Source organism: Parasteatoda tepidariorum, chromosome 1 (genome assembly GCF_982258835.1).
Source record: "Parasteatoda tepidariorum strain Cologne lab strain chromosome 1, Ptep-v5.0, whole genome shotgun sequence".
NCBI lineage: Eukaryota > Metazoa > Arthropoda > Arachnida > Araneae > Theridiidae > Parasteatoda > Parasteatoda tepidariorum.
Window position 1 is genome coordinate 130442178 of NC_141755.1, and position 27084 is coordinate 130469261.

The 27084-nt window shown below is 28.3% G+C and overlaps 1 protein-coding gene across 1 annotated transcript in view; it reads right to left on the minus strand.

Moving 5' to 3' along the window:
• Positions 1-2330: 2330 nt before the first annotated feature.
• LOC107439990 (AP-4 complex subunit mu-1) overlaps positions 2331-27084 on the minus strand; it is a 68174-nt gene continuing 43420 nt past the window's right edge. The window contains exons 8-13 of the mRNA XM_087157504.1: positions 23081-23248; positions 18373-18477; positions 15558-15620; positions 11210-11327; positions 7781-7875; positions 2331-2423 (exon numbers count right to left, since the gene is read on the minus strand). Coding sequence (XP_087013630.1) covers positions 2331-2423; positions 7781-7875; positions 11210-11327; positions 15558-15620; positions 18373-18477; positions 23081-23248 — 642 coding nt within the window. The remainder of the gene's footprint in view (positions 2424-7780; positions 7876-11209; positions 11328-15557; positions 15621-18372; positions 18478-23080; positions 23249-27084) is intronic.

The window sequence follows — 27084 nt, forward strand, 5'->3', positions numbered from 1 at the left end:
AATACGTTAAGTACAAGTATAGAGTAATTTAATTAATGTAGTTATTATGAATAGTTTGCACAGGCAATGGCACCATTGCAGTGTAGCACATAAGACTCTCACTGTCTTATTAAATTTATGAGCTGAGGCCATATGGTGTCCAATGCCATATGGTGCCATATGGTGCCATATGGTGTCATCAATGCCATATGGTGTCCAATATATTAAACTGTTGCAACTCCAAACACTGAATTTATATTTCTGTGTACATAGAAAAATTCAATGAATTTTTCAGTCTAAATCTGATTTCCAAGTAGTAGTACTGAAAAACTACTTGGTAGTATTTCAGTATTACTAAGTAGCATACCCAAGTAGTTTGAAATCAAAGGTTTCACAAGATTTCTAAGAAAGAACTTTAAAAAAAGTACTACAAGGTATTTAATGAGCGAGTAAAATCAGCTCAAATAGCGAAGCAATCTGAAAAGGGTTGACAAGCACAATCAGTGTGTATACATTGCAGTCTGACCTCTATTTAACAAAGTCACCCGAAAATAAGTTTGTTGGAAGGAAAATTACCTAAATAGAAAATCACCTTTTGAAATACTTAAACAATACAAAACATTTTATAAATTCATAAACACTAGACATAATTAAAATAGCAGTTCATACACCTTTATATTGTAAACTAACATCTACTATTTATTTTATAAATCATAAAAGCATAAAAGAAATCTGCAGGGAAAGCAAGAAAAGTGCAAAACATTATCTAGCATATGCTATAAATTTTCAACTGAGAAAAAAGCTAAATTTATGTACCATATTATAGCTGCATTTAGTATAAAAGTAATTTTAAACATACATTACCACATGCATTCTTAAGTTTAATTGCTACTAATAAAATCCGTTAATTTCGTCTGAGTTTTCTGTTTTAGATGCAAGCAAAAAGGGATTTTACAGCTTACTCTATAAATTAAGTGGCTTAAAAAATTAAATCAAGGTCATTTCCCCCATAGAATGCGTCAACAAGTTTGAAATGTTCTGAAATATTTTGGGAAACATTTCAGAACATTTCAAACATGTGGATCTCAAAGAAAAGTTCGTTAAATAGAAAATTCTCTTCTATTTGGAAGTTATTTTAACAAAAAATTTCCAAAATTTCTTGAAGAAAAAAAAATCACAAAATAAAGAAATTTGCAAAATGGAAGTTCGTTAAAAAGAAGTCCGACTTTATTTAAAAAATATTGCAATGGAAACTTGTGGTGAAACCTAAATAATGAATTAAAAAGAATTTCGTATTGTTAATAGATTTTGGAATTAATATTATTTATTGCTTTAATGTACTTTAAAAAATTTCTTTTAGGCAATAACAATATGAGTAACTACAGGTTGATTGTAATTTGTAACCCTGAGTTGAGGAAAAGCTTCTGCAAAATACAATTGTATTTTGCTTGTTCCTACTAATTTCATTTTTTTGTAAGGAAAAAACTTACCTGTCATAAAAAAATGAATAATATTTTACTCATCGAGTTAACTGTGAAGTTATTGGCTCGTATATTTGTCTATTTTGGATGTTATATAAATGTTTTAAGGAATATTTGATCTTGAATTTTATGAGATTCGATTTGGTTACTTTAAATATTTAGAAGGATTTGGAAACCAGACAGTCATTTTTTTATACATATAAATCACTTATTAGAAGAATTATCAATAATAAATTATTTATCGTACCTATTGTAAGTAAAATACATGAATAAAAAATACAGCTATTTTTAAAAATATTTCTTTAAAAAAATCCTTATTTTACTTTATTTAATTTTCCAAAAAAAACAAACAACTAGTCTTTTTGCATTGCATTGCATATAGTAGTAGTAGTTACAGAATAATATGAAAAAGAATTAAAAGATCATAAAATCATCTTATATTCTGCATAGTTGTATTAAGAACAATATCGAACATCAGTGACTAGACCATTCTTACATCCATAATATTAACCATTAAAATAAATTTTTAAAAAAAATTGACATGCATTGTAAATTATGCTACAATTGGCATATTTGCTAAGCTCTAAAATAGGCTGAAGTTTCTAAAGTTAGCTTGCAAGCTAATAAAAAATGAATAGTTAATACAAGTTAATAAAAAATTTAACTTGCAAAAACAAAAATAGTTATAAAATGCATGTTCTTTTTTTGTATTTAATATGAATAATCAGTTTAGATTATAATTATTATAAAAAAGCAATGTTATTACAAACCGAATTTTAAATTAAAATTATTATAAAAAACTGATATTTAAAAAAAAACTGCTTTAAATAACAAATTTAATAATACTCAGCAGTTAAGAAAAAAAGAAAGTCACCTATTTTTATCCACATCTTCAACAATTGAAAGCAGTCTAAATGGCACAAATGATGCACTAGTCGTGGAATAATAAGTCATTGCTTTGACCTGAAAAAAATTAATAATCATTAACATTTTCAAACATATATATACCATTACATATTATCATCACATAAAAGACAGGATATCTAAAAAATGCAATATAACTAGAAAATACCGTAATTTCTAGAATTATAATTTAAGTCGATGAAAGAAGTTTCAAAGAAGTAAAATCACAATTAGCTATATGTTTATAACATAAAAGGCAGAATGAATAATCTTTTAAGGAAAGATAGTATTATAGATCAAACACTTTTTCACAAAACTAAATTGACAAAATTGGGTAAAGACCAAAAGGGAACAAGAAACAAATAGGATATTTCAAAGAAGAAAACGATGAAAAATATAAAAATGACATTTTAAAATTTTTCATCAATTTCATAATTTTCATTGTTTTCTTCTTTTAAATTTTCTATTGGTTTAAATTTTTTTTATGGTATTTCTGCTGCACTTCACAACTGTCCTTTGGAATTGTAGTATAACTGCTTTGTACAATTTTTAATATCTCTTTTTATTAAGAAAGAAATAATTATTTTGGTTATGCAGATGACTAAAATATTTAATGTTAGCAAAATCAAATTTCACTTATTTTTCTTTGATACCTAAATATCCATCTATTGAATAAAGACCAAGAAAATACCAAGAAATCGCCATGTTTTTTTTTGTGAAATTTTAAAACTAAAATTTTCATACAAAATCTTAAAAACACTAAAAAAATATCAAAGAAAGCTAAAAAATGCAGTAAGTTGTGTATCTATCACATTAACATAAAAAATCTGAAGTAGAACAGGCTGTTAATCAAATACTTTGGAAAAATGAAAGAAACAATAAGGAATTGAAAGCTTTCGAATAATCAGCAATGTAATAAAAAGATCAAAGGAACCAAAAAAATTATTAAAATAACATACAAATAATTTACTAATTACATGCAGTTGAGTTAATGTGACTCCATAAACTTTTCAATACAAATTTTATGTTATTGGCATATTTTATTTTATTACCGTCTTTGAATAGCCGACCCAATTTTTGGGTTTACAACTATTAATGTACAACTGCGTAACCTTGTAATTTTGAACCCAATCCAGAAGACAAAGGATCTCCTTGATCAAGTATTGAGAGAAATTCGCGGAGGACTTTTTTATGAAACTAAACCACATTTGCGTTACATGAAGAGGAAGACCACGAGAACCTCCCACGGTTAACCTGACGGCAAAGGGACTCTAACCTATGATCCCTCTACCACTGAGGATATTTACCTTCAGCACTGCGGTCAGTGAAAGCCGGATGCCGAATTCGTATCGAACAGCCATCGTGACTCTATTGCATATTATTATGAAGGCAGTGGTGGTAGCCCGTTAACTGCTCACTTCACTTGCGGGTCATAAATTCAATTTTAGAAGCCGCCTAAACCACCAGTGTAAATACACAGAAAGATACACGTTAAATCTATTGTGGCTAAAAGTGCCATGTTGATTGTGATGTGAAAGTTTAGAGAGAAGGATACCAGCTCAGGCGTTGTCCACGTTATCTGATCACGGCCATAATTCGATAGCATTCCTACCACGCTTAATAAACGATGAAGATCTGAAAAACGGGACTAGGTGCTTAGCCATTGTTTGGTGGAGTGAATTTTATACGATATTGCTCCAACAGATCAAAAAAGGAGGTAAACGGGATAGAAATTTATTATCTAAATAAGAAGACAAAAATAAATTATTTAAAACAAATTTATGTTATTAAGTTGCCAAAAAATTACGATAATTTAAAATTTAGAGTTAATTGAACAAAAAGTAAAAATTTTATTTAAGATGTTATTGTACCTTAAATTTGAACTAAACTTATAATAAATGTATTATTAGTTAAATATAGTTTAAAATCGATTAAATTAAAGATTTCATTAACTTTAGAGTGAATCCTGATAAATCTAAACTCACATTTCCTTAAGACTCGTTTTATTTTTAAGTTATTTGTAAAGCGTCTTTATCATAAAAGTAACATTATATTTAAGTTTGAAAAAAATATATATTTTTTTTAAATTTTTTTTTCTTCAGTTTTTATTTTTTATTAATAATTATATACTCGTTGTTGTAAAAAAATATATTTATCTCTCTCAAGATCTTCAATTTATAGGTTACACTGTTCTTGATATCATAAACAACAAAAAAAAATTTAATAAATAAAAGAAAAATATGGTTAGATGTTGCCAGAAATAAATCTTAACATTTATATAAAAATTAAAAAAAATATTAGATATTCAAGAGACATGCAAATCTTTTTCAATTTGAACTGAAGTTTTTGAACTGAAGTATAATTACATATTGTTAATAAGTAAAATAACTTATATTTTTCTGATTTTAATTATGTTGCACATTTGGAATTATTAAGATTAAATATTTTTTCTAGTGCAGTTTAAATTTTCAAATGCAGCTAATTGTTCCAATTGAGATATCATTATATTAATACATATCATTGCAATAACTATATATTTTATAAACAAAGATATTTTTTCCCTTGATAATGAAAAGATATAATATACACTGACTTTTAAGCGAAGAAAAAGAATTATGACTGTGAATTGGTGCGAGCAAGGGGAAGGGTCTCAAAATCCAGTTAAAAATAGTTAGAAGAAATATATTATAAAATATAGAAACTTTTAAGAAAAAAATATATAAAGCATAGAAAAAAAATATAGATAGAAATTTTTTAAAAAAAAATATTCTATAAGTAAAATTGATTTATAATTCACTGATATAGAAAAGCATCAATTGTATAATCAAAGAAACTAAAAATGAGTTGAAACTACAAATGGCATTCTCAAAAATATTTAATAATTTAAGTAACTGTTTTCTAAAGTTTGAATTTCATGAAAGCCGCGGTATTTTTGTACATATAAATATTATTGTTTAAATAATTATGATTCATCGGCTGCAGAAATATTATTAGTTATTAATTTCAATACTTTATTTTTTAACATTTAATTTATTAGGTGCGAAAATAAAATTACATCTATCTTATTGTTCATCATGTCACATTCCTATTTCTGATACTTACAGAAACAGCTTTCTTCAAAGAAATGTAAACAAATCTTTAAATTAAATACAATTTGAATTTCTAACCGAGAGTATTAAAATTATATTAAAATTATTAAAATTATATTGCTATATTTTAATATGAAATTTACATTACAATGTAATTTAGTTTTGTGCATATAATGTAATGAAATTAAAAATAAAACCAATATCAAATTAAAATCGAACTGATTTTTGACTGAAGAAAAAAAATAACAATTTCAACCGAAGCTTTTTTCTTTAAATACACTTGTTTGTAACATTGTCTTCTTGATTAATCATATTTTATGGATGAACACAAAACAAAGAGTAAACATAAAATATTGGAAGACGCAAGTATTAAATTAGATTGAATCATATCATCATTTAAAAATACGCAGTATGCTTTTGCAGTCTTTAATATTCGATTTTTCAACATAAAAAACACGCTAGGTTTTACATTTAAATGAATTTGGTAATTAAAGTAAAATTAATCTGTATGATATATTAACAAAACGACACATTTAAATTAATTATATTTCTGAAACAAATATTACTTTCAAACGGAATTTCATTATTGCGCTTTCAAATTTCTCTTAAAAAAATCTGGAAAATATCAGAATTGATCAATTGCATTTTGACACTCTGACATTTTGACAATTGACACTCTGCATTTTGTATTAGAATCTGTTTCTTCTGATAACGCACTACACCTAAAAACCTGTTGATGATTGGTTAAATCTGAAACTCCACCCACTTTTAAATCTTTCGTTTAGCGGTAATGCCATTTTTCATCGAAATCTGGATTCCTAAAGATCGATGAATCTCATATTCTAGATTTAGTTTTTTTCAGGAGCTTCAATTCAGATTCCTCAAAGTCCCTGCTAAGGCACCAAGAGTTTCCAGTACATTCATGCCATGAAAACAGTTAATAAAGTATCTACTTTTAAATGAAGAAAAATTAAAAACTCTCATAAGAAATAGCACGTAATGGATGTCGATGTTACCAAATCTAATATTTTGAATCAAGTATAAACAGGAGTTGTATGTAAATAATTAGAAATTTATTATTATAAAAATTATTATGAAAATGGTAAATAAACTAAGCTTTTTAAATAAAAAAATATTTGTGGGGATAGTAGTTATCGACAATGTCAACCTTCATTTATGAAAAGGTTCCCCAGCATAGAATCGAGTTAACATGTCTTATATACTAGTGAATTGGAATTGTATTATTGTAGTGGTAGACACACTGCAATGTACAAACTAATAAAATAATGAGAGTCAATATTTCCTAATATTTTTGAATCCGGAACAACCAGAAGTTATAGGCAGACAATCAGGAGTATAAAAGGTAATCGCGAACCCAAATCGAAAATCCTGCAAGTTTCTTGAGTAAAATCATTAATGACGCATTTCAAAAAATAAATGTCTTTATAAACTCAAGCTATTGATATTTTCAAAACGTGAAATTCTAAATAAATTACATGTAGCATAATGTAAATAAATAATTATGTATAAGTTAACTTTTATTTCTAATCACATTTGTTATTCTACCAGAAGAAAATATTTACAAATGAAAAATATGTCAAGCATAAATTCTAGTTCTAATATTTCTAAATAAAATATACAAGAGTTTTCATGCATAAATGTAATCGATGATTTCTTAAAACTTCTATGCCTTGGATTTCTCGCAATTAGCAAAAAATCCGGAAATTCGGATTTTTCCCGGAGCACAATCAGGAGTATATTGTGTATTAATATTATTGATTCAACCATCATCTTACCCGAACTGTCAAAATGGAAAAAAAAGGGTGGGGTTAAACAGGTGTGGTATTCAAATCGTAGAAAATAATCTTGTTTTTTAGCAAACACATGAAAGGAAAGAGTGTGTTAAGAATAAAGTTGGGGATTTTTATCTGCTTTGAAACCCTAAAAATGTTATGTAAAACAGCATCAATTGGGGAACCGCTTATTTATTTATTTTATTTACCTTTTTACGTGCTTGATAAGATGTTCAATGTAAAAAAAAGTTCAAGTGTGTTTGCGAAAATTGTGAAACGTGAACACTAAAAAGTTGCAAGTGATGGGTTAAAAATAGCTTTGATGAAAAGTGGGAGATATTACAAAAATGGTAAATAAGCTAAAGCTTTTATATAAAAACCAAACAAAAATGTTTTATCAAAATAAATAAGGAAGTAAATAGCTTAAATATTTCTCATTATATAGAAGGATATTAGTTAAAGCGAAGAATATAATAATAGTTTGCACGCAGTAACAAAATAATTAAAAACAATATGGAACATAAAACTTACTAACCTCACCTTGAGACTGCGTTACAGCAAAAGATCTGTATTTCTCAAAGTTTTTTTCATCGACGCAACTGCTGAAATGATGTTGCTCAAAAATCAGTGCTGCAACAAAAAATAAATATATAGAGAGAGAATAATGAAAAAAGAAAAAAATTGTTAAAAATAAAGTTAAAAAATCCGAAAAAAAGGAGAAAAAATTTATAAAAATTTGGAAAATAGGAGATATAATATTTTCCTCAGCTCACACGATTATATCAGCAAAAAGGAGTGCTTTCTAATATTGTGTCAATATAGCCAAAGCAAAATATATCAATACAATAGTGTGAGGATATAATCGTGTGAGCTAATGAAAAGATTATATCTTTTCTTTCACTTTTTCATTATTCTGTAATTTTTTCATGTTTTCTCTACATTTTGAACTTATTTTATGAGTTCTATATACTTACAGCTTATGTGCAGCAAATGAATGGAAAAAATACTTTTTCTTTGCTATTTACTAATTTGCTAATACTATTTAACTATAAGAATAAATACATGTAGGTAGTATTATTATTGTTTATTCTTCGTTAAAATTTAGTATTAATGTTTACTCTCATTTTAATTGATAATTTGAGTATCTTAAAATACAATTAGTACTTTTTTAAATTAAATATTGAGTTAGTTGAATTTAATAAACTGATTTAACTTTTTAATATTACATCTAAGCAAAACTTTCAAATACATATAATCATTTTGATCCAATTCTGATCTGTACAGTGGCCTTAGCATCAAGAAGGAAACTAAATAGAAACAAAGAATAAATAGGTAAAAGAAAAAAAAATGGAGAAATACTAATAATAGAAAAATTTTGAATAAAAAAATACTTTTTCTTTACATTTAACCATATGATTTAAATACATGTAGTATTGATATTCACTATTCATTAAATTTTTTTTAATGTTTACTCTTATTTTAATTCATAATTTAAGTATCTTAAAAACAAAATTAGTGTTATTTTTAATTAAATAGTGAGCTTGTGTCAATTTTTAATTAAATAGTGAGTTAATGTCAATAAACTGATTTAGCTTTTTAATATTACATCGAAGAAAATCTTTCAAATAAATGTCAATTTGATCTAAGTCTGGTCAGCGGCCTTAGCATCAAGAAGGAAATTATAGAAACTAAGAATAGAAACTAAGAGTAAGTACGGAAAAAAAATCAATAAAAAAATAATAAAACAGAGAATTGTGAATCTGTATTTTGTCCATGTTCTGTGAATCTGAATAAAACCATGTCTCACTGAAAAGATGGGTCCATGTAGATAAAATAAAAATAATAATAGGTTAATAATAACAATCCCAACTAAAATCAGACTTAATTTTTCTTATATTTTCATTGCAATTTCCAAGAGAGAAAAAATTAACAGTAAAAATGTTATCTGAATATAAAAATTAAAATAAAATTGAAATATTTAATTAAATAGTAAAACATATAATTTTTTATTTAATAATTTTAGCATAAATCTGTGGAGAACAATGAACTTTTGCTTGCCTTATCCATAGGTCTAATGACCTGGGCCCATCTTTATGAAGAAGTTAAAAGTAATTAACCATGTAAAAACATAACAATGTCGAATCTAACTTTACATAAAACTTATAAAATGCTTCTATTAAAAAAGACAAACAAAAAAAATTAATAGGAGAACGAATTTTAATAAGAAAAAGACACTATAAATAAAAGACCTGGTTAATAGACAGAGATTCAAAGTCATGGAGGTAAGTTTGATGAAATTCATGGGATCTAAGATTAAAATTAGAAAGAACCTGTTTTTCATATTCTATCAAATACCTCAACCATAACTAACTAAACATCAGAAACACTAGAAAGATTAAAGTGATGAGGAAACAGCGTGTCTAGCTAAATCTTTCAATAAAAAATAAGAACCTTTTAAGTACTTTTTAAGCACTATGTACATTAACAAAATGCAAAGTAATTTTCAGACAAAGAAACTATAGTCATGATGAAATAACTAGTTTCTGACAAAGAACACTTTTTTTAGTTATATTTGCCACCATAAAAGAAAAGTGAGACTTTTCAGTTCGATTTCAGAGGGTGAAAAATGAAGTCTGAAAAAAGGAATATCTTGCAAAATGCAGTAAGGTTGTGCAGGGAAGTCCAAGAATCTCACCGAACCCAAGGTCAGTATACGCACATGCGGACCTGCAAGTATTTCATCAAACATGTAAAATGATTGGCGCTTTCATACACTACTGACCAACGGAAATGCATTGATCTTGAATGAATTGTGAAAACGTTGAAAAGAACAATGTGAAAATCAGTCTTTTGCATAATATGTGACGAAAGGAGACATGGTAAAGAAAAAAAATCTCATTTTCAAAAAGGGAAAATTAAGCACTTTTTAAAAACAATCAATAAAAAGAGCACTTTTAGGGGCTTTTAAAATTCGAAAATAAGCAATCTTTAAGAATGCTGCACACCATGGGAAAAATACATTCATAGTTCAAGAATGAAAACAAATCAGGCAGAGAGAAGATTGAAAAAGTAATGGATAAGAAAAATAACTGTTTTTTATATAAAAAAATAGTTATTTTTAAAAAAATTGATTAAAAATACTCTTTATCACCACTCGAATGTCATGGGGAACAAAATGGCATACAGAATGCGCAGTCAGATTTTTCAACAAAAAATAAGCGCCAGCACTTTTTTATCACTCAAAAAATAGTTTAGATCACTTTCGAAGAAAATTATAATTAGGAACTGTGCGGCAAAAAATCATTTTTTTCTATCGTTTAAAGTTCTTAAATTATTAACATAAAATCAATAAAATTCAAAAAAGTTTTCAAAAACTTTACATAATCATGATGGAATAACTAGTTTCTGATGAATATTGCAGAGAAAATTGTAAAAATCATGTCTTTTTTGCAATTTAAAATGACAATCGACAAGGCAAAGAAAAAATCTCAAAGAAAAATTAAGCTCTTCTTACATATCCCAAATAAAAAAAAGCACCTGTAAGGGTTTTTCAAAAAACGCAAATCAAAAATAAGCCCTTTTGAGAAAAGCTACACACCGCGTTCACAACCATCACGTATTAACAATGCATTAAAAACAAAAATTATCACAAATGTTTACTTCAAAAGAAACATGCATTCAAAATAATTATCAATGAAATGAATTATTCATTCATAAAAAACACTTCAATTAATCTAAAACAAATGTTAAACAGTTAAAGAATTAATTATTTTTATTTATAACTTCATACAGAAACAAACTATGAAAATAAGAAATTACACATTTCTTTTTTTTAAAAGTTTGTTACTTATAAATAGCAGAACAGTAAATAAATAAGAATATTAATAAAAAAAAGTAATCTTCCAAAATTTTTAAAAAACATAAAAAACAACAAGTTAAAAAATTTTGCTAAAATAAAAATTACCTTTCTTTACGTCACCTTGTTTTAAATTATCTTCTAAATTCACAATTATTTTAAGACTAAGCAGTAAGAAGCTTTTCATGAGCATCATTCCATGCAGTTTGTACTTATGAATTATTCCCTGAAAATTAATAAGTTTTTAAATGATAAAAAATTCATCAAGCTATGCTTAAAAATCGAATGACACATTTACAATAAGTAAAATAAGGCGAAACTACTTTTTTTTTAAATTAAAAACTACTACAAGCATTATTTCCAAAAAAAAAAAAAATTCAAAGTTTCCAAACTAACTCAAAGTAAATTACATTTAAAAAGTCAAGAGATCATATCTTGCTTAAAATATTTGATCCAAAGTCAGAAAAAAATTTTCTACAAACCAGTTTTTTAAAAAAAGAAAGAAAATTTTCATATTACATTAACTAAATTTTGGACTGTACAAAGACAATTTTATAGAACTCAATTGATAAGGATTGCAGATAGTGAAGAAGCTACTTCAAAATTATCCTTTTTAGTCTTCTAAAATGTCATGCAATATTGTTTTAGACTTTATCTGTGTTTCAAAGCAGTTTCCTAATATATATATATATACCACAGTCGGACTTCTGTTTAATGAATTTTTCTTTGAGAACCACCTATTTCAAACTTGTGGATGTATTTTATGGAGAAAATGACCTTGAATTGATTTTCGAGGCCATTTAACCTTTAGAGAAAGCAGTAAAATCCCTTTCCTTTCTTGTTTGCATTCTTAACAAGAAACTCAGACAAAATTAACAGATTTTATCACTAGCAATTAAACTTAAGAACATATGTGGCAATGTATGTTTAAAATTACTTTTGCAATAAATACAGCAATAATTTTATGCATAAATTAATCTTTTTTTTAGTTGAAAACGTATGTAACATGATAGTATAACACTGAATAATGTTTACCTCTATTCCTGCTTACAATTTATGAAATAAATAGTATATACTAGTTTACAAGATAAAGGTGTATCAATTGCTATTTTAATTATGTCTAGTGTTTATGAATTTAAAACCTGTTTTGTGTTAGTATTTAAAAAGGTATTTCCTTTTTAACGAATTTTCCATGTATCGAATTTATTATCAGGATTTAGTGTCATCCTTAAATAGAGGTCCGATTGTATAGATATAACTTTACAATATATCAAAACTTTATTAGAACACTTAAATAATTGACAAAGAGCTGCAGTCATTTAGATTGATAATTCTTAAGTCCCAAGCAATAATCTTCAAATTTTTCTTTATTCTTGAAAGTTTTGTGTTTAGAGAGAAGTAAATTTAAAGAAATATCAATATTAAAAAGCACATCTTGATTTTTTTAAAAATTTTTTTAAGGAAAATAGTATACTGCAAAAAAAATTACTTATCAGTTCAAAATGCTATTTCAGATGGTATTTACATTGGTAATTCTCAATCGTTTTAATAAAAAAAATATTGAAATAGTTATTTTCCAAAAAAAAAAAACTACACATAGAAAGGAAAAATAAAGCAAAAAATTGAATAGAAAATAATTTTGAATTAAAAAGAAAATAGCCTCAATTTGTTTCAACAATCCCCCAGTACAACAAAACATTTTTAAATAACTCAACATTGTTTTATGAATATCTAAGAAATGATGTCATTGCACTTTTAGGAAAAGCAACAAAGAAATTATATTTAGAAAATTTCCAGATAAGGAATAATTTGTAAAAATATCAAATTCAACAAATCAAAAGGTTTTAAGTGTGGTAACATTATAATAAAAAAAAAGTAATAAGTTCATAGGTCTTCTCTTAATATAATTTTAAAGCTATACACCCCATAAGCAGTACTTAAATATAAATTTAGATACATAATGTAAAAACAATTATGGAAGGATTATTTAGTTAAGCCACCGTTTCACGAAGAATGGGTAGGAATTGGCTTGGTAATAATAATTGGTGTTTTTGAAAATCAGAGATATGCTTAAAACACTTATTGTTGTTGTAGGCCATTAGGGTGTGATTGCATTTGTTTTCTAGTGGCACAATCTATAGCCAAGAATTTGACTTCTGCCACACCCAGACCCCGTTTTCACGAACACGAGTCCTGCACACTGCTAACCAGAATATCCCTTTAAAACACTTGCTTTTCACATTAAACAAAACACTTATTTTAAGCATGTTTTTTTTTTAAACATTATTCTTTGTTAAGTTCAAAAATTGACATAGAAAATTCTAAGTCAGAGAAGCAACTACAGTCAAACCCCGCTATAGTGAACATGGTTTATAGTGAACTCCCGGATATAGTGAACGAAATATTCTGTCCCGTGCCTTGCTATACACGTGTAATGTTATTTTTTGTGGATATAATGAACCAAAAAAGTGAGAAAGTTGGATATAATTAACTTTTTCCTGTCTTAGACTGATTTTTTTCTTCATTTTTTTGTTATAATTTTGAAATTTCTACTTCAAAATAAATACACATACAAATGTTTAAAACCATCTATAGAGGGGAAGGTAGCGATAAGCTTTTTTTCTTGTTTGCTTCTTTTATCTCACTTTCCAATCCCTAAACAAACCAAGCAGATGTTTCCAATCCAGGCAATGAGGCACCTGTAACGTGTCAGTGGGATCAATGTACATTTTCTGTCAGAGGGAATGAGTAATTATTCGTTATTGGTCAAAGGGTTGGATACTAATATGCGTTGATAAGGCCCTCATTTCAACTCCTTTTTGCTTTCAGTTCAATTAAAAAGAAGTCTGCTAACAAGTGTCTCAAATTTAACTCTGGAGACCAGTAAACGTAAAACGTTCTCCATTGATGATAAAATGAGCATAATCAAAAAAATTGAAAATGTATGCAATCAAGTTGATATTTGCAGGGAATATAAACTATCCAAATCTGCAGTTTGTAACGTACGGAAAAATAGGCAATTAATAATTTCTGCTCATGAAAAAAATTTAGAAGGCAGAAAAAAGTTGAGAAAAGCAGATCACGAGGATGTTGAATAAGCATTACTGAAGTGGTTCAACATTCGAAGAGTCCGCCATCTTCCAGTATCTGGACAAATGTCGATGAATTTATTAAGCGATTTTATGAGACTACTTTTATGTGCTCGAATGGCAGGTATAGAAAAGGTAAAAAGCGGAATAACAGAAATTCAAGAAAAATTATCTGAGGAAGTGTTTCTATATTGGATGTTGAGGATTACTCATCAGCTAAAGATTACTAATTTTTTTTTGCATGCACGACAAAGAATAATGAAAAATAACACATTTTTTGCTACTACATAATATTTTTAAGTCATTTATTTGAATAATGTGTAATAAAAGGGAGGAGTTTGGGAACCATTAGTTAAATTGCCTGCGTAACGGATATAGTGAACTCCCGGTTATAGTGAACCAAAATTTCGGTCCCTTTAAGGTTCACTATAGCGGGGTTTGACTATATATCTTAGTACAAAAACCATAAGCTTAAAACAAATTATTTGCTTACAGCAACTGAACCTAAATTGGCAATTATTTTAGCTCATTAAAAAGATATTGATAAAAAAGTGTTTCCAGCAAAGTCTCATGCAGTTTAACGCTCACTTGCAGAATTAAAAACAAAAATTTCCAACAAGGTTTTTTTGTAGAAAGAAAAATCCGACTATTTTTGGGGTTGCTAAAGAGCAAAACTTGTAACAATATTCAAAGATTTTACAAAATAATACATCTTTATGTTTTTAAAGTAAATGTGCTTTAAAATAATTATTTTTTACTTTGTAAATAAAATCTGCACGAATATTCCTTGCATTAAAAAAAGTATTTGTAGAAAGAAAAATAAGACTATTCCTTTTTTATGCAATGTATTTGTAGAAGGAAAACAATTGTAGAAAGAAAAATAAGACTATTGGTGGGTTGCTAAAGCAACAAAATTTGTAACAATATTCAAGGCTCTTATGAAATGAAATTTTTCATGTTTCTAAAGAAAAAGTGCTTTAAAACAAATTTCTTTCATATTGTAAATAAAAAACAATTTTAACACATACATGAAAATATAAAATATGCACGAATATTTCTTGCATTAAAAAAATAATTGTAGAAAAAAAATATGACTATTCTTTCTATATATTTATTTCTACAAAGTATTTGTAGAAAGAAAAAGAAAATAGGACTTTTGGGGAATTGCTAAAGCAACGATATTCAAAGTTCTTACAAAATAATACATTTTTATGCAAATCATTTTTTTCTACAATCATCTCATTTCATAGAATGGGACAATAACCTATTAATTATTTTTTAATGTTAATTCATATAAAATGGATAAATTAACTAAGACATGTTATAAAATTTTAAACTAACTGTTTTGTTATCGAAAAATTTATTACCTCTTTGGAAAAATGGACCACTATTTTTTCAATTACATCAACAAACACTTCATTCTTCAAGTCCTATAAATGAAAAATTCAGCTAAATTTAACTTTTTGGTGCAAGGAAAAAAAACTAAATAAATAAACAAGCAATGCTTTTAAATAACTCTGTGAGACAGCATGCATTTTCTTCGATACTTTAAATTGTTTAATATCCACTAGTTTCTGTCTTCCCTAATTTTTACATGAAATTAGTTGTATTTTATTTGTATCAGTTAAAACATTAAAGCTTTCTAGTTAAAATATTTGTAACTATAAAATAACATTTCCTTTTGCTGAAAACAAATTATAAATGCCAAAACTGTTTTAAGAGTTTATGATTTATTAAAAAAAGGAAATTTAAGTTATTATAAAAACAAAATGCAAGGAATATTATAGTGAACTAATATTACTTGCACTATAATTTTAGAGCTTTCTGAATTTGTTTTCAACTAAAGTGGAATAATCTTTAAAAAAAAAGTTCACAGGACAATAACCTATTTTCAAATAGTTTACGCACTTGAATTTTTTATTATTCAATAATTACACATCCTACAGTTTTGTTGGGTAAACATTTTTCGCAAAGTCTTTCTAATAAAAGTTTTGTAAAGGAGTTTAAAATTCATAAATTAAAAAACCATTTTGATTCAAGTTTTAATCTGTCATATTTATTGCATGATATAGACTGAAGCAGTGCAATAACACCTTACAAATTTGTCAACAGATAATTTAGTAAAAATATCTATCAATAAAAGTGCGTTTTTTACAAATCTAAAAGATAAGACTGAAAAATATAGTTACTGCAGAATTTAAAGTTTTAATATTAAAATGTTAAAACAAATTTATCAAACAAATTGAAATGGATTCTTATTTTACTATTACTTTTTCTTACTTTATTATGCTTGGCATAAGCAAATAGAACAAATTATTCAGAAACTAGAAAACGATGCATTTGAAGATAATTACTAAATAATTTTCAATATTCAAAATCTTATTTACTTACTGTAAACAAATATAACAAATCTAAAACAAATGCTACAATACTAAAAGTCTTAATGAGCCAAAGAAAGAAAGAAACAGCTGAAAAATGTTTGAATTAATGATTAGATTTTCAGTACTAACCTAAAATGTTAATAACTTTAGAATTATTAACATTATTAACGATCTAAATTATGCAAAGAAATTTGTATAGACGATATTTAAAACAGAAAAATCAGTCACGAAAACGTCTTTCAATAACCTTTATATTTTGACACTCAAGGAGGACATCTCTTAAATCTGATCCCAATAGAAACCAGTCAAATGTTCGGTTCTTTAATGTTAATTTTTGCATATGTCTTAAGAACTATTTTAGAAAACTTCGGAAATTTGTCTCAGAACTATTTTAGAATTGCACAAATCTAAAGAGTTTCATACAAATCATAATTTTGTGAAATTATTTCTTGTTCTATTATTTATTATTTAGTTGCATCAAAAAAGATTAAAGTATTTATTTGAACTTGATGCACTGTACTTAATAAGTAGTTTTACATAAAAAATTACGCATTAGCTGATGTTTATTTTTTAAAGATTAAATAAATTATATTTAAAGGTTAAATAAATTATTTCTTGTTCCATTATTTATTTAGTTGGATAAAAAATTATCAAAGTATTTTTATGAATTTGATGCACTGTACTTAATAAGTAGTTTTGCATAAAAAACCACACATTAACTGATGTTTATTTTTTAAAGATTAAATAAATTATATTTATTTAATAAAGAATCTAATATAAAAATATACATAAAACAAAAAATACCATGCTGAGATCTAGATTTGACTAATTGTCTTTTTGCATCCAGATTAGGAGTAAATTTCTTCCCAGATCAAATTAAAAAAAAAATAAGAAAGAATAAATTAGAATATGAATTTTTATTTCTTTTATTTACCAAACTATGCATGTCAACTTAGCATGTCAATAAACTAACTACCTTGATAAGTTTACATTTTAGATTTCACTCTTAGCAAATTATCAATTTCAATAAGGAAAAAACTTCCTAACTTATCACTTGATCCTGAACTATTACTCAAATTGCTTAGAATTTGATATTTACTACCATTGCTAACTTACGTCTCGACTCTTCAGTCCATGACGACGGAACTTGGCCCTCTTTACTACAAAACTATACTTTATATATATATATATATATATATATATAGTTCAAAATGAAGAATAAAACTAAGAAAAATTATAGACATATGAAAAAAAAAGGGGGGGGGAATAATAAGTCATAAAATAACAAACAGTTGGGAAAAAAAGGATGAAATTTTATTTAAAAAAACCTGAAAAAAACCAGAAAGAAAGATATATAATCTTTTCATCAGCCCACACGATTATATCCGCAAAACAGAGTGTTTTCTGATATTGTATCAATAAAGCCAAAGCAAAATATATAAATACAATAGTGTGAGGAGCACTCAAAAATTTTTTTTATAAAAATTACAACAAATAAAATAGAACACAAAAAGTAAAAATAAGTAAAAATAACATGTAAAAACAGAAATTTAAATAAAATAAAATGAAAAGAAAAAACAGTATAAAAATGGATCTTTCAGTCTTTCTGCAAAAACATTTTTAAATCATTCTTGAAAAATTTTCCACCCATGTAAGTTGATCTGATTTCTCTACTCGCTTTATAGTCCATTTTTATACTGTTTTTTTCTTTTTGCTTTATTAATAGTTTTCTAATAGTAATTAATAGTTTTATTAATAGTTTTATTAATAAGAAAATATTATTTATAAAAAAAGAACTTACAGGTCCTGGTTTTTTCACTTCAGACTTAAAGCTTATCTTTGTAAAAACTGGATCGCTATAAACTGAATGGTGGACTTGCTCGGTTGAAGTTGCTTTGATAACATCCTTTCAAGAAATAACAGTAAAGTGAAAATATAAATAGACAACCACAATTATTAACATCAATAAAATATATTTTTATCGTAAATTAATGAAATTTTTATAAAGTAGGAAACTTTTTTGAAATTTGATTTAGTATTTTGTGTGGCTATAATAAATCTCAAGGGGACAATAAATCGCAGTTAAAAGAACAAAAATAAAGTTAATAGAATAAGTTGAACAGGATGATAATGTAAATCTGACATTAATACTTGCAATGCCATTTAAGAAAAATTATCAAACTTACTAAATTAGTATCTAAAAGGTAACAATAAAAATGTAACACATTATTTTTTGCCCCCCCCCCCCTAAAAAAAGGTCAATTCACCAAATCAAAATCAGAAATAAGCAAAATTAAATGTTTATAAAAAAAGAATAATAATATGCACAAATGGATAGTAGTAATCTCATTAACAAATAGCTAAAATCAGATTCTTCATTTTCAAAACCTGTGCTTTCTATAAACAATGATTTTTTTAAAAATATTTCTTTTATATTTCAGTTTATGTAAAACAAAGAGCAAAATGACACCTTAAGTCCCAAATTAAAAGTTACTGAACCTTTCAAGAGAGTTTAAGGTAAGTTCTTAGCTATTAAATGATATTTTTGATTAACAATTCAAAAATATGCATCGTTGTTGAGTTATCGTGATTTCAAAAAATAGTAACTTAAGATTTTAAGTATGCTTACATATCACTTTACAACACCACTTAATGGAAATTCAAGATAACGTCAGCATTACGCCTGTAAAATGTAATAATCTTAGCTTGATATAAACATTTTTGTTTCTTTTTCATCCATTGAATCAATATATATTAAATGCGAAATATTTAGACAGTATGTTTAAAAGTATAAAATTATAAATGAGATGTATTAATACATATATGTATTAATACATCTCATTTATAATTTTATGTGCCTGTTTTTTTATTGTGTGTGTAATTTTATGTGCCATTTATATATGCCTGTGTTACTATTCTTATATATATATATATATATATATATATATATATATATATATATATATATATATATATATACACTATCTAGCCATTAATGACCGGACACCCCTTGTACGGCAGGTAGACTCGTCCTGGCGGAATAAATACGGAACCTGTGGTGGGGGAAAGACCATTCGCAAGCAGGCGACGGCTGTACGAGCGTTAACAGTGAAAATGAGTGGACGACGAGAGCTGAATGAGGCGGAAAGGGGTATGATCATAGGCGCCCACCGATTTGGTCATTCCATACGTGCCATCTCCGACAAGTTTCAGATACCACGGTCAGCAGTTGGTGACGTCGTGTTGAAATGGGAACAAGAGGGAGTGATAAAACCGCAGTCCCGATCTGGCAAGTCCAAAATAATGTCCGACAGGGATCGACGATCTCTTCGACGTGTAGTGACGGCAAACCGACAAATGTCGTTGGACACTGTCGCTACCAACTTCCGGACTGCATCTGGCAGTGTTGCCAGTACACGTACCATTCGTCGGGAACTGATTGCACAAGGATTCCATGGACGAGAGGCAGCACATAAGCCAAACATCTCTCCATTAAACGCTCGCCACCAATTTCAGTGGTGCAGAGCACGTCGCCAGTGGACAGTAGAGCAATGGAAAAGCGTTATGTGGAGTGATGAGTCACGCTACATGTTGTGGCACTCTGATGGAGGGGTGTGGACCTGGCGAATGCCCGGAGAACGGTACCTACCGGAGTGCATTGTCCCACTGTGAAGTTCGGCGGTGGAGGAATTATGGTGTGGTCCTGTTTCTCATGGTTTGGCCTTGGGCCCTTGGTGTTAGTGCGTGGAACCCTGATCGTAGAAGGGTATAGAGACATCCTGGACAATTCGGCGCTTCCCACCCTGTGGCAACAGTTCGTTAATGGCCTGTTTGTGTTTCAACACGATAACGCTGTCATTCATAAAGCACATGCCATCACGGACTGGTTTGATGAAATGGGGGTGCAAGAGCTTGACTGGCCATCCCAAAATCCTGACATCAATCCAATTGAGCATCTCTGGGATGAGTTGAAGCGCCGGTTAAGGGCCAGACCACAACGCCCCAAAACCACCATTCAACTCTTCGCCATATTACAGGAGGAATGATGGGCAATACCTGCCGCCGTGTACCAACACCTAGTGGATAGCCTTCCTAAAAGGGTTAAAACTGTGATTCAGGCGCGTGGCGACCCTACGCTCTACTGACTTGATACTAGCACCTCATGTATCCGAAATGAGGGGTGTCCGGTCATTAATGGCCAGATAGTGTATATATATATATATATATATATAATAGTAACACAGGCATATATAAATTATTTCTTAATAAATAAAGAATAAAATACTTTCATTACTTATTTTAATATTTCATAGAGTTTTAAGTAAAATAATATTAAATGAAAATATCTTCAATGAGTTATCAATATTTTTGTTGAAATTTTTCTGCTAATATAAAAAAATATGATTGAAAAAAATACAATAATGAATACAGAAAAAAAATTTTAAAAAAAGAAAAATAAAGTCTAAAATTCAAAAAATTGCTTCATTCCCTGTAGTTCTTTTAATTATAGCAATGTTTAATGTATCTTTAAAAAAAAGATGGAGGAAAAATTTTTCCAAGGTTTTATCTCAACTTATTCAATAAATTACTTTATTAAACTACTTATAAAAATTATCAAAACATGGAATTGGAGATGATTTATTTTATTTCAAGCATTTAGAATTATCATTACTTAACCTTAACTTGTTCACATTAATACTTCATGTAGATATTTTTGCTTTTGCAATGATATGTAAATAATACAATGTAATAATGCAATGATATGTGAAATTTTATTCATCGCCATTTAAATTAATAGTGATTCACAGAATCAATTAAACTTGAAATCAAAAAAAAGCCACGGGATATTTTCATATTTTTTTAATTTGGTTCCCTCAAGGGTAAAAATACATAAGTAATAAAAAAAATTATAAAGATGAAGGAAAAAGATTTTTTTTAGAAAAAAGCCAGGCTACATCTTTTTAATCCAATTGGTTTGGATTATGCTTTCAATTATGATTATGAAATACCAACATAAATTTTACACTTATTAATTGTTATACTTATCTGGATGCAAAATTTACATTGTTACTCCATTGAATGGCAACAACAATTTTATAATGACAAAATATGTATTTAAAATTATTAACATATCTCTCAACATTGGAGAAATAAAATAACGGATATTTTACTAGCAACCTTCTTAGGCTACGAGTAATGTTTTGATACATCATTCATAATCATGTAAATGGAAAAGAGGAATTCAAAATTGGAAATAATATAAGCACATAAATTTAGAGAAATTAAAAAATATGTATAAATCTTAATCTAAAGAAGATTTTATAAACCATTATTTATAATTTCATTTATAATTGTCGTTGAACAGTCGACCTAATTTTGGGTTTATGACTACTACTAATGTTCAACTCAATAGCCTTGTAATTTTAGACCCAATCCAGAAGACAAGAGAAATCCTGGATTAGGTATTGGGAGAAATTTGTCTTTGTGGAGGACTTTTTGATGGGACTATCCTGCATTTGAGTTTCACAAAGAGGAAAACCTCGAAAACCTCCCAAGGTGAGCCAGACGACAAGGGGATTGTCCGCCTACAACTAAGGATATTTTATGTCCTCACTGTGGTCGGTGCAAGCTGGATGCGGAATTTGTATTGACCAGCCATCTCTGGGATTCGAACCTGATTCACCTCATCGGAAGGCAAGCGCTCTATCTTCTGAGCCATCAAAACTAACGTGGTTGTTATAACAAAAATGAGTTGAAATTTATTTTTGACCAAATCTGATGAAAATTTCTGTTACTCTAACATAAGGATGTTATATTATAAACCATCACGCAGCCCTGTTCATGATCCCAGGGTCGGTATGAGATTTTGGGGCCCAGAGGGGCACAGGAATTAGGGGACCTTTGAAAGAATTGGAATTCTATTTTTTGAAAATGTTAATAAAGCGTTTTTACTTCCGCTTAGTAAATATATTTACAAAATTATAAGAAATATTAAACATTCTTTAATGAGCCAAATATTTTATATTTAAATTTAAAGCACTTGCTTATTAGTTAACATAGTTCATTTTAGAATTTATTGTAAAAAAATTTTAAAAATTAAATTTGTTGGTACTTAATTTAATGATTACCAATAAAATTAGTACTAATAACTAGTTTCTTCTGTTTAAGAAATATTTTTGACAGACTGTTGAAACAGTTTCAAATGTCGCTTAAACTTAACCCAAAGAATATTTTTAAAGCACTTTTACTCAATCAACTATACGGGATAACAAAATGTTTGCCTGTATAATTAAGCAACAAATAAAACAGAAATGTAGTTCATAAATTTTCGACTGAGTGATGCATTTCAACTTTTAAAAACTGATGCGTGAAAGAAATTTTTTTAACAAATTTATAGGTCAATAAAACAAATGATCTTCCGAATCAGCAAAAAATGTTGAAATGCATAAATTACTGTTAGTGATCGAAATGAAGAAAATGTCAACTTCCAATGGTGAATGTCAACCTACCTCACTGGTAGACGAATCATGGGTTAGAGTCCCCTTGCTGTAAGGCAAACCGTGGAAGGTTCTCGTGGTCTTCCTCTCCATGTAATGCAAATGCAAGTTAGTTCCATCAAAAAGTCCTCCACGAAGGCAAATTTCTCCCAATACTTGATACAGAAGTTCCCTTGTCTTCTGGATTGGATTAAAAAATTACAAGGTTACGCAGTTGAACATTAGTAATAGTAAATTCAAAAATCGCGTCAGCTGTTCAACGATGGGTATGAAATAAAATGTAGTTAACTTCAACTACTTTTTTTACAAACTATTTTCGAAATGTTACCATGAATGAAAAATCATCGAAATCAAGTTATTACCGTCAAAATGAAGAGAATATCAACTTTTACCGGTGAATGTCCGAAATATTTGTTACATCTAATTTTATATGAATTTATTCGTTGATATTATTATATTTATTCGATATTTTAATATCATCTGAGGATCTGAGTACCGGTGAGTGACACTGAATCTTAAAAAAACATCAGTGTAGGGCATATCGGGTAAATGTATCGTGACACTGATGAAGATTTAAAAAAAAACATTGAAAGTAGGGTTTGCCGGACAAATGTATACCGGGTAGTGGCATTTAATTAAACAGGGTGCGTACCGAAATATCTCAACAAAAAATAAGCCCCTCTTAAGTATTTTTTAAGCAGTAATAAAATACTTTTAAGCACTATATACATTAACAAAATGGAAAATAATTTTCAAAGACTTTACATGATCATGATAAAAGAACTAGTTTCTGACAAAGAATTCTTTTCTTGATCATATTAGTCACGATAAAAAGTTTTTTTGGTTCAATTTCAGAGAGTGGAAAATGAAGTCTGAAATTCAGAATATGTTGCAAAATGCAGCACATGAGAGTGGAATAATCTCACGGAACTCAGCCCAGTAGATGTGGACTCCCAAGTATTTCATCAAACAAATAACATGATTGGGGTGCTATCATGTGTTGAGGGTCGATGATAAGTCGAAATGAATTGTGGTGGGAGGAATTATGAAAACATTGAATAGAACAAAGTAAGTTTTTGCATAATAAAGCAGCGAAAATCGACACGGTAAAGGAAAAAATCTCATTTTAGAAAAAGAAAAATTAAGCACTTTAAAAAACATTACATGAAAAAGCACCTTTAAGGGCTTTTGAAAAACGAAAATCAAAACTAAGCACCTTTAAGAACTTTTTAAAAACGCTACGCACCATATGATAGACTATGTAATTGTCAACCAGTGGAAATCAACGACCACTAATTTCGGTCATTCACAGCAACATTGTTATGAGTTTAAATCGACATTGTCAAAAGTCTTAAAGGAAAACAGCTTAAAAACTATTTTCAACTAAATTATAATTTTTTGCTGTACAGGTGTCATAATTAATACCAATAAGTCCAGGAAATCTGTGGATCCCCCACTGTATTCCATGCATTTTATCTTCAAAATAACTGCGCACTTTGTGTGAAAATAATATCAATAAAACATTACCATTTAGAAGAAATTTGGGTTCGTTAACGAACCCTTCACAAACTATCTTCTCATAAAAACGGACCCTTCACAAAATAATTGATCTTTTAATTGGACCCCTCACAAATTTGTTTATCTTCATTATTGTTTTGTAAATCGAATAAGCCCTTCCCAGGGGGATGAAAAAAGAAAGACAGATGTAAACGAACTAAGTTTTGTCTTCGGCACAAGCTTCTTCCTTTATTCGTCCGAAATGAATATTCTGTGTTCAGCAGTATAGGCTAAACACCAAATATTTTTATGTTACATCTCTAATTCAGTAGCAGCAATTGCTGTTTATTTTTTAAAATGTAATTTCTTTTGATTATAATTTTACTGTGTTGAGCATAATCTTGTATCGATTTACAATTTGAAAACTCCTTGAAAGAGTTTTTTGCAATAGTAGGACCCTATTTGCATAAATTCACAAAAGCAGGACTCTAGTTGAAGGAATGTGACTTAACGTTTATTTTATGTTCACAAATGACGAGTCATTTTTTCACAATTTTACAAAACCGGACCTTTCACAAAATGTCTGGACAGACCCTTGATTACAAGTTCGACCTAAACAGTTTTGGAATTTGATCTGATTAGTTAAGCAATCAATCTAGGGGGACCAGAATTCCAAGAAACACAGTGACAACTCCCCAATTTCATTATCTTCTTCTCCTCCTTTTGCGTTAATAACCTTGGCAATCACCAAAAAGGAACAAGTGAGGAAAGTTTTGAAAAAGGAGAAAGAACTACGAAATAATATATTGTTTTAATTTCTACGGATATTTACTAAACTTGGTTTTAAACTTTTGTATGTGAGGCCCCGGTTTTTGATATTTATATATTTTGCAACCGTCGTTAAACAGCCGACCCAATTTTTGGGTTTACGACTATTAACATTCAACTCCGTAGCCCTGTAGTTTTGAACTAAATCCAGAAGACATGGGAACTCCTGGATCAAGTATTGGGAGAAATTTGTCTTCGTGGAAAACTTTCTGATGGAGCTAACCAGGATTTGCGTTAAATGAAGATTAAAACCACGTATAGCTTAAGGCAAGGGAACCAACCCATGATCCGTCACCCCCTGTGGATATTTCCCGTCAGCGATGTGGTCGGTGCAAGCCGGATGCGGAATTTGTATCGTCGACTGGGATTCGAACCCGGGCTACTACACTGGAAGACGAGCGCTCTCTCCCAGTCCGGATGATTCAACCAGTTGACAGGGAAAAGGAGGTTGAATTCCAGATCATAAATTAGTCATAAGTTGTTTGAACTTTTTGTCTTATTAGAATGCGCCTACTTTTGTGAGAAAAAGTTAGAATTCAGCTTGTCCTGAATTTTGTGTGTGAAATTTTCAGTTGTCTTTTCACGAAATATAAAAAGAGCGAAATTATTCACTTTTGAAAAAAACTGTCAAAAAGTGCTTTATTTTAATTCAGGAGAATTGAAAAAATAAAGCGTAGGTACAGTGACCAAAGAAAAAGAGTGCCACTCTTAATATCTTTTGATCTAATCATCGGATTTTAACCTACTCAATTTTAATGGTTCGTGGGGGAACTAATCAGCGTAGACCTAATTTTAAATTCGGAAATCAGACAAGAGACAAAAAACGTAATTTTTCTGAATAAACAACGGAATCGGATATCTAACTCCCAAAATATAGGGATTAGCCGCAATCTGGAAAAACATTGTCCTGATAGTTTGACCAAGAGAGCGGTTCACAGTTTGAGGCCCTTATTAATTTACTTTATGCATATTTCGCAGTGTCTACAGAAATTTTTAAGCTAATTGAAAAAAAAATACACACGATAATAAAATTCTTTTGTCCAAAGATGTAAAAAAAATAAATTTTAGTAAGCATTTTTTACTTTTTATTTTGTTTACTAATATTCAAAACATTTTAAATTGTAAAATTGACATTTTTTATATCATTATAAAAAATGCAATTTCGCATATTAAAATACAAAAATTGATTTGGTAGAATTGTTCCTGAGAAAGCGAATTTTAAAAATACTACTGTTATAAATTCAGTTTCTCAAAGACTAGTTGACCGATTTCACTTAAATGTTATATTTAGTTTTGTAAAATTGCATTGTTTAAAATGATTTAAAAATTGCATACCTTACAAATCGAAATTATTTCGACTATTATTAAAAAAATAAAAAATTATTTACTAAAAGCTATTTTTAGCAAAGAATTATTTATAGATAAACGAAACGTGTGCAAAAAGTTTTCAATTTGCTTAAAAAATTCTTCATATATGATAAACAACGCATGCATGCGAAATGCGTAAAAAGTAAAATTAACATTATGGGGTCTAAATTTAATACCGCTTTCATGATCAAACTATTAGGACCACCCGCCTTCAAATGAGGTGAACCGGGTTCGAATCTCAGAGATGGCTGGTCGATACAAAATCAGCATCGGGCTTGCGCTGAACACAGTGCTGACGTAAAATATCCTCTGTGGTAGACGGA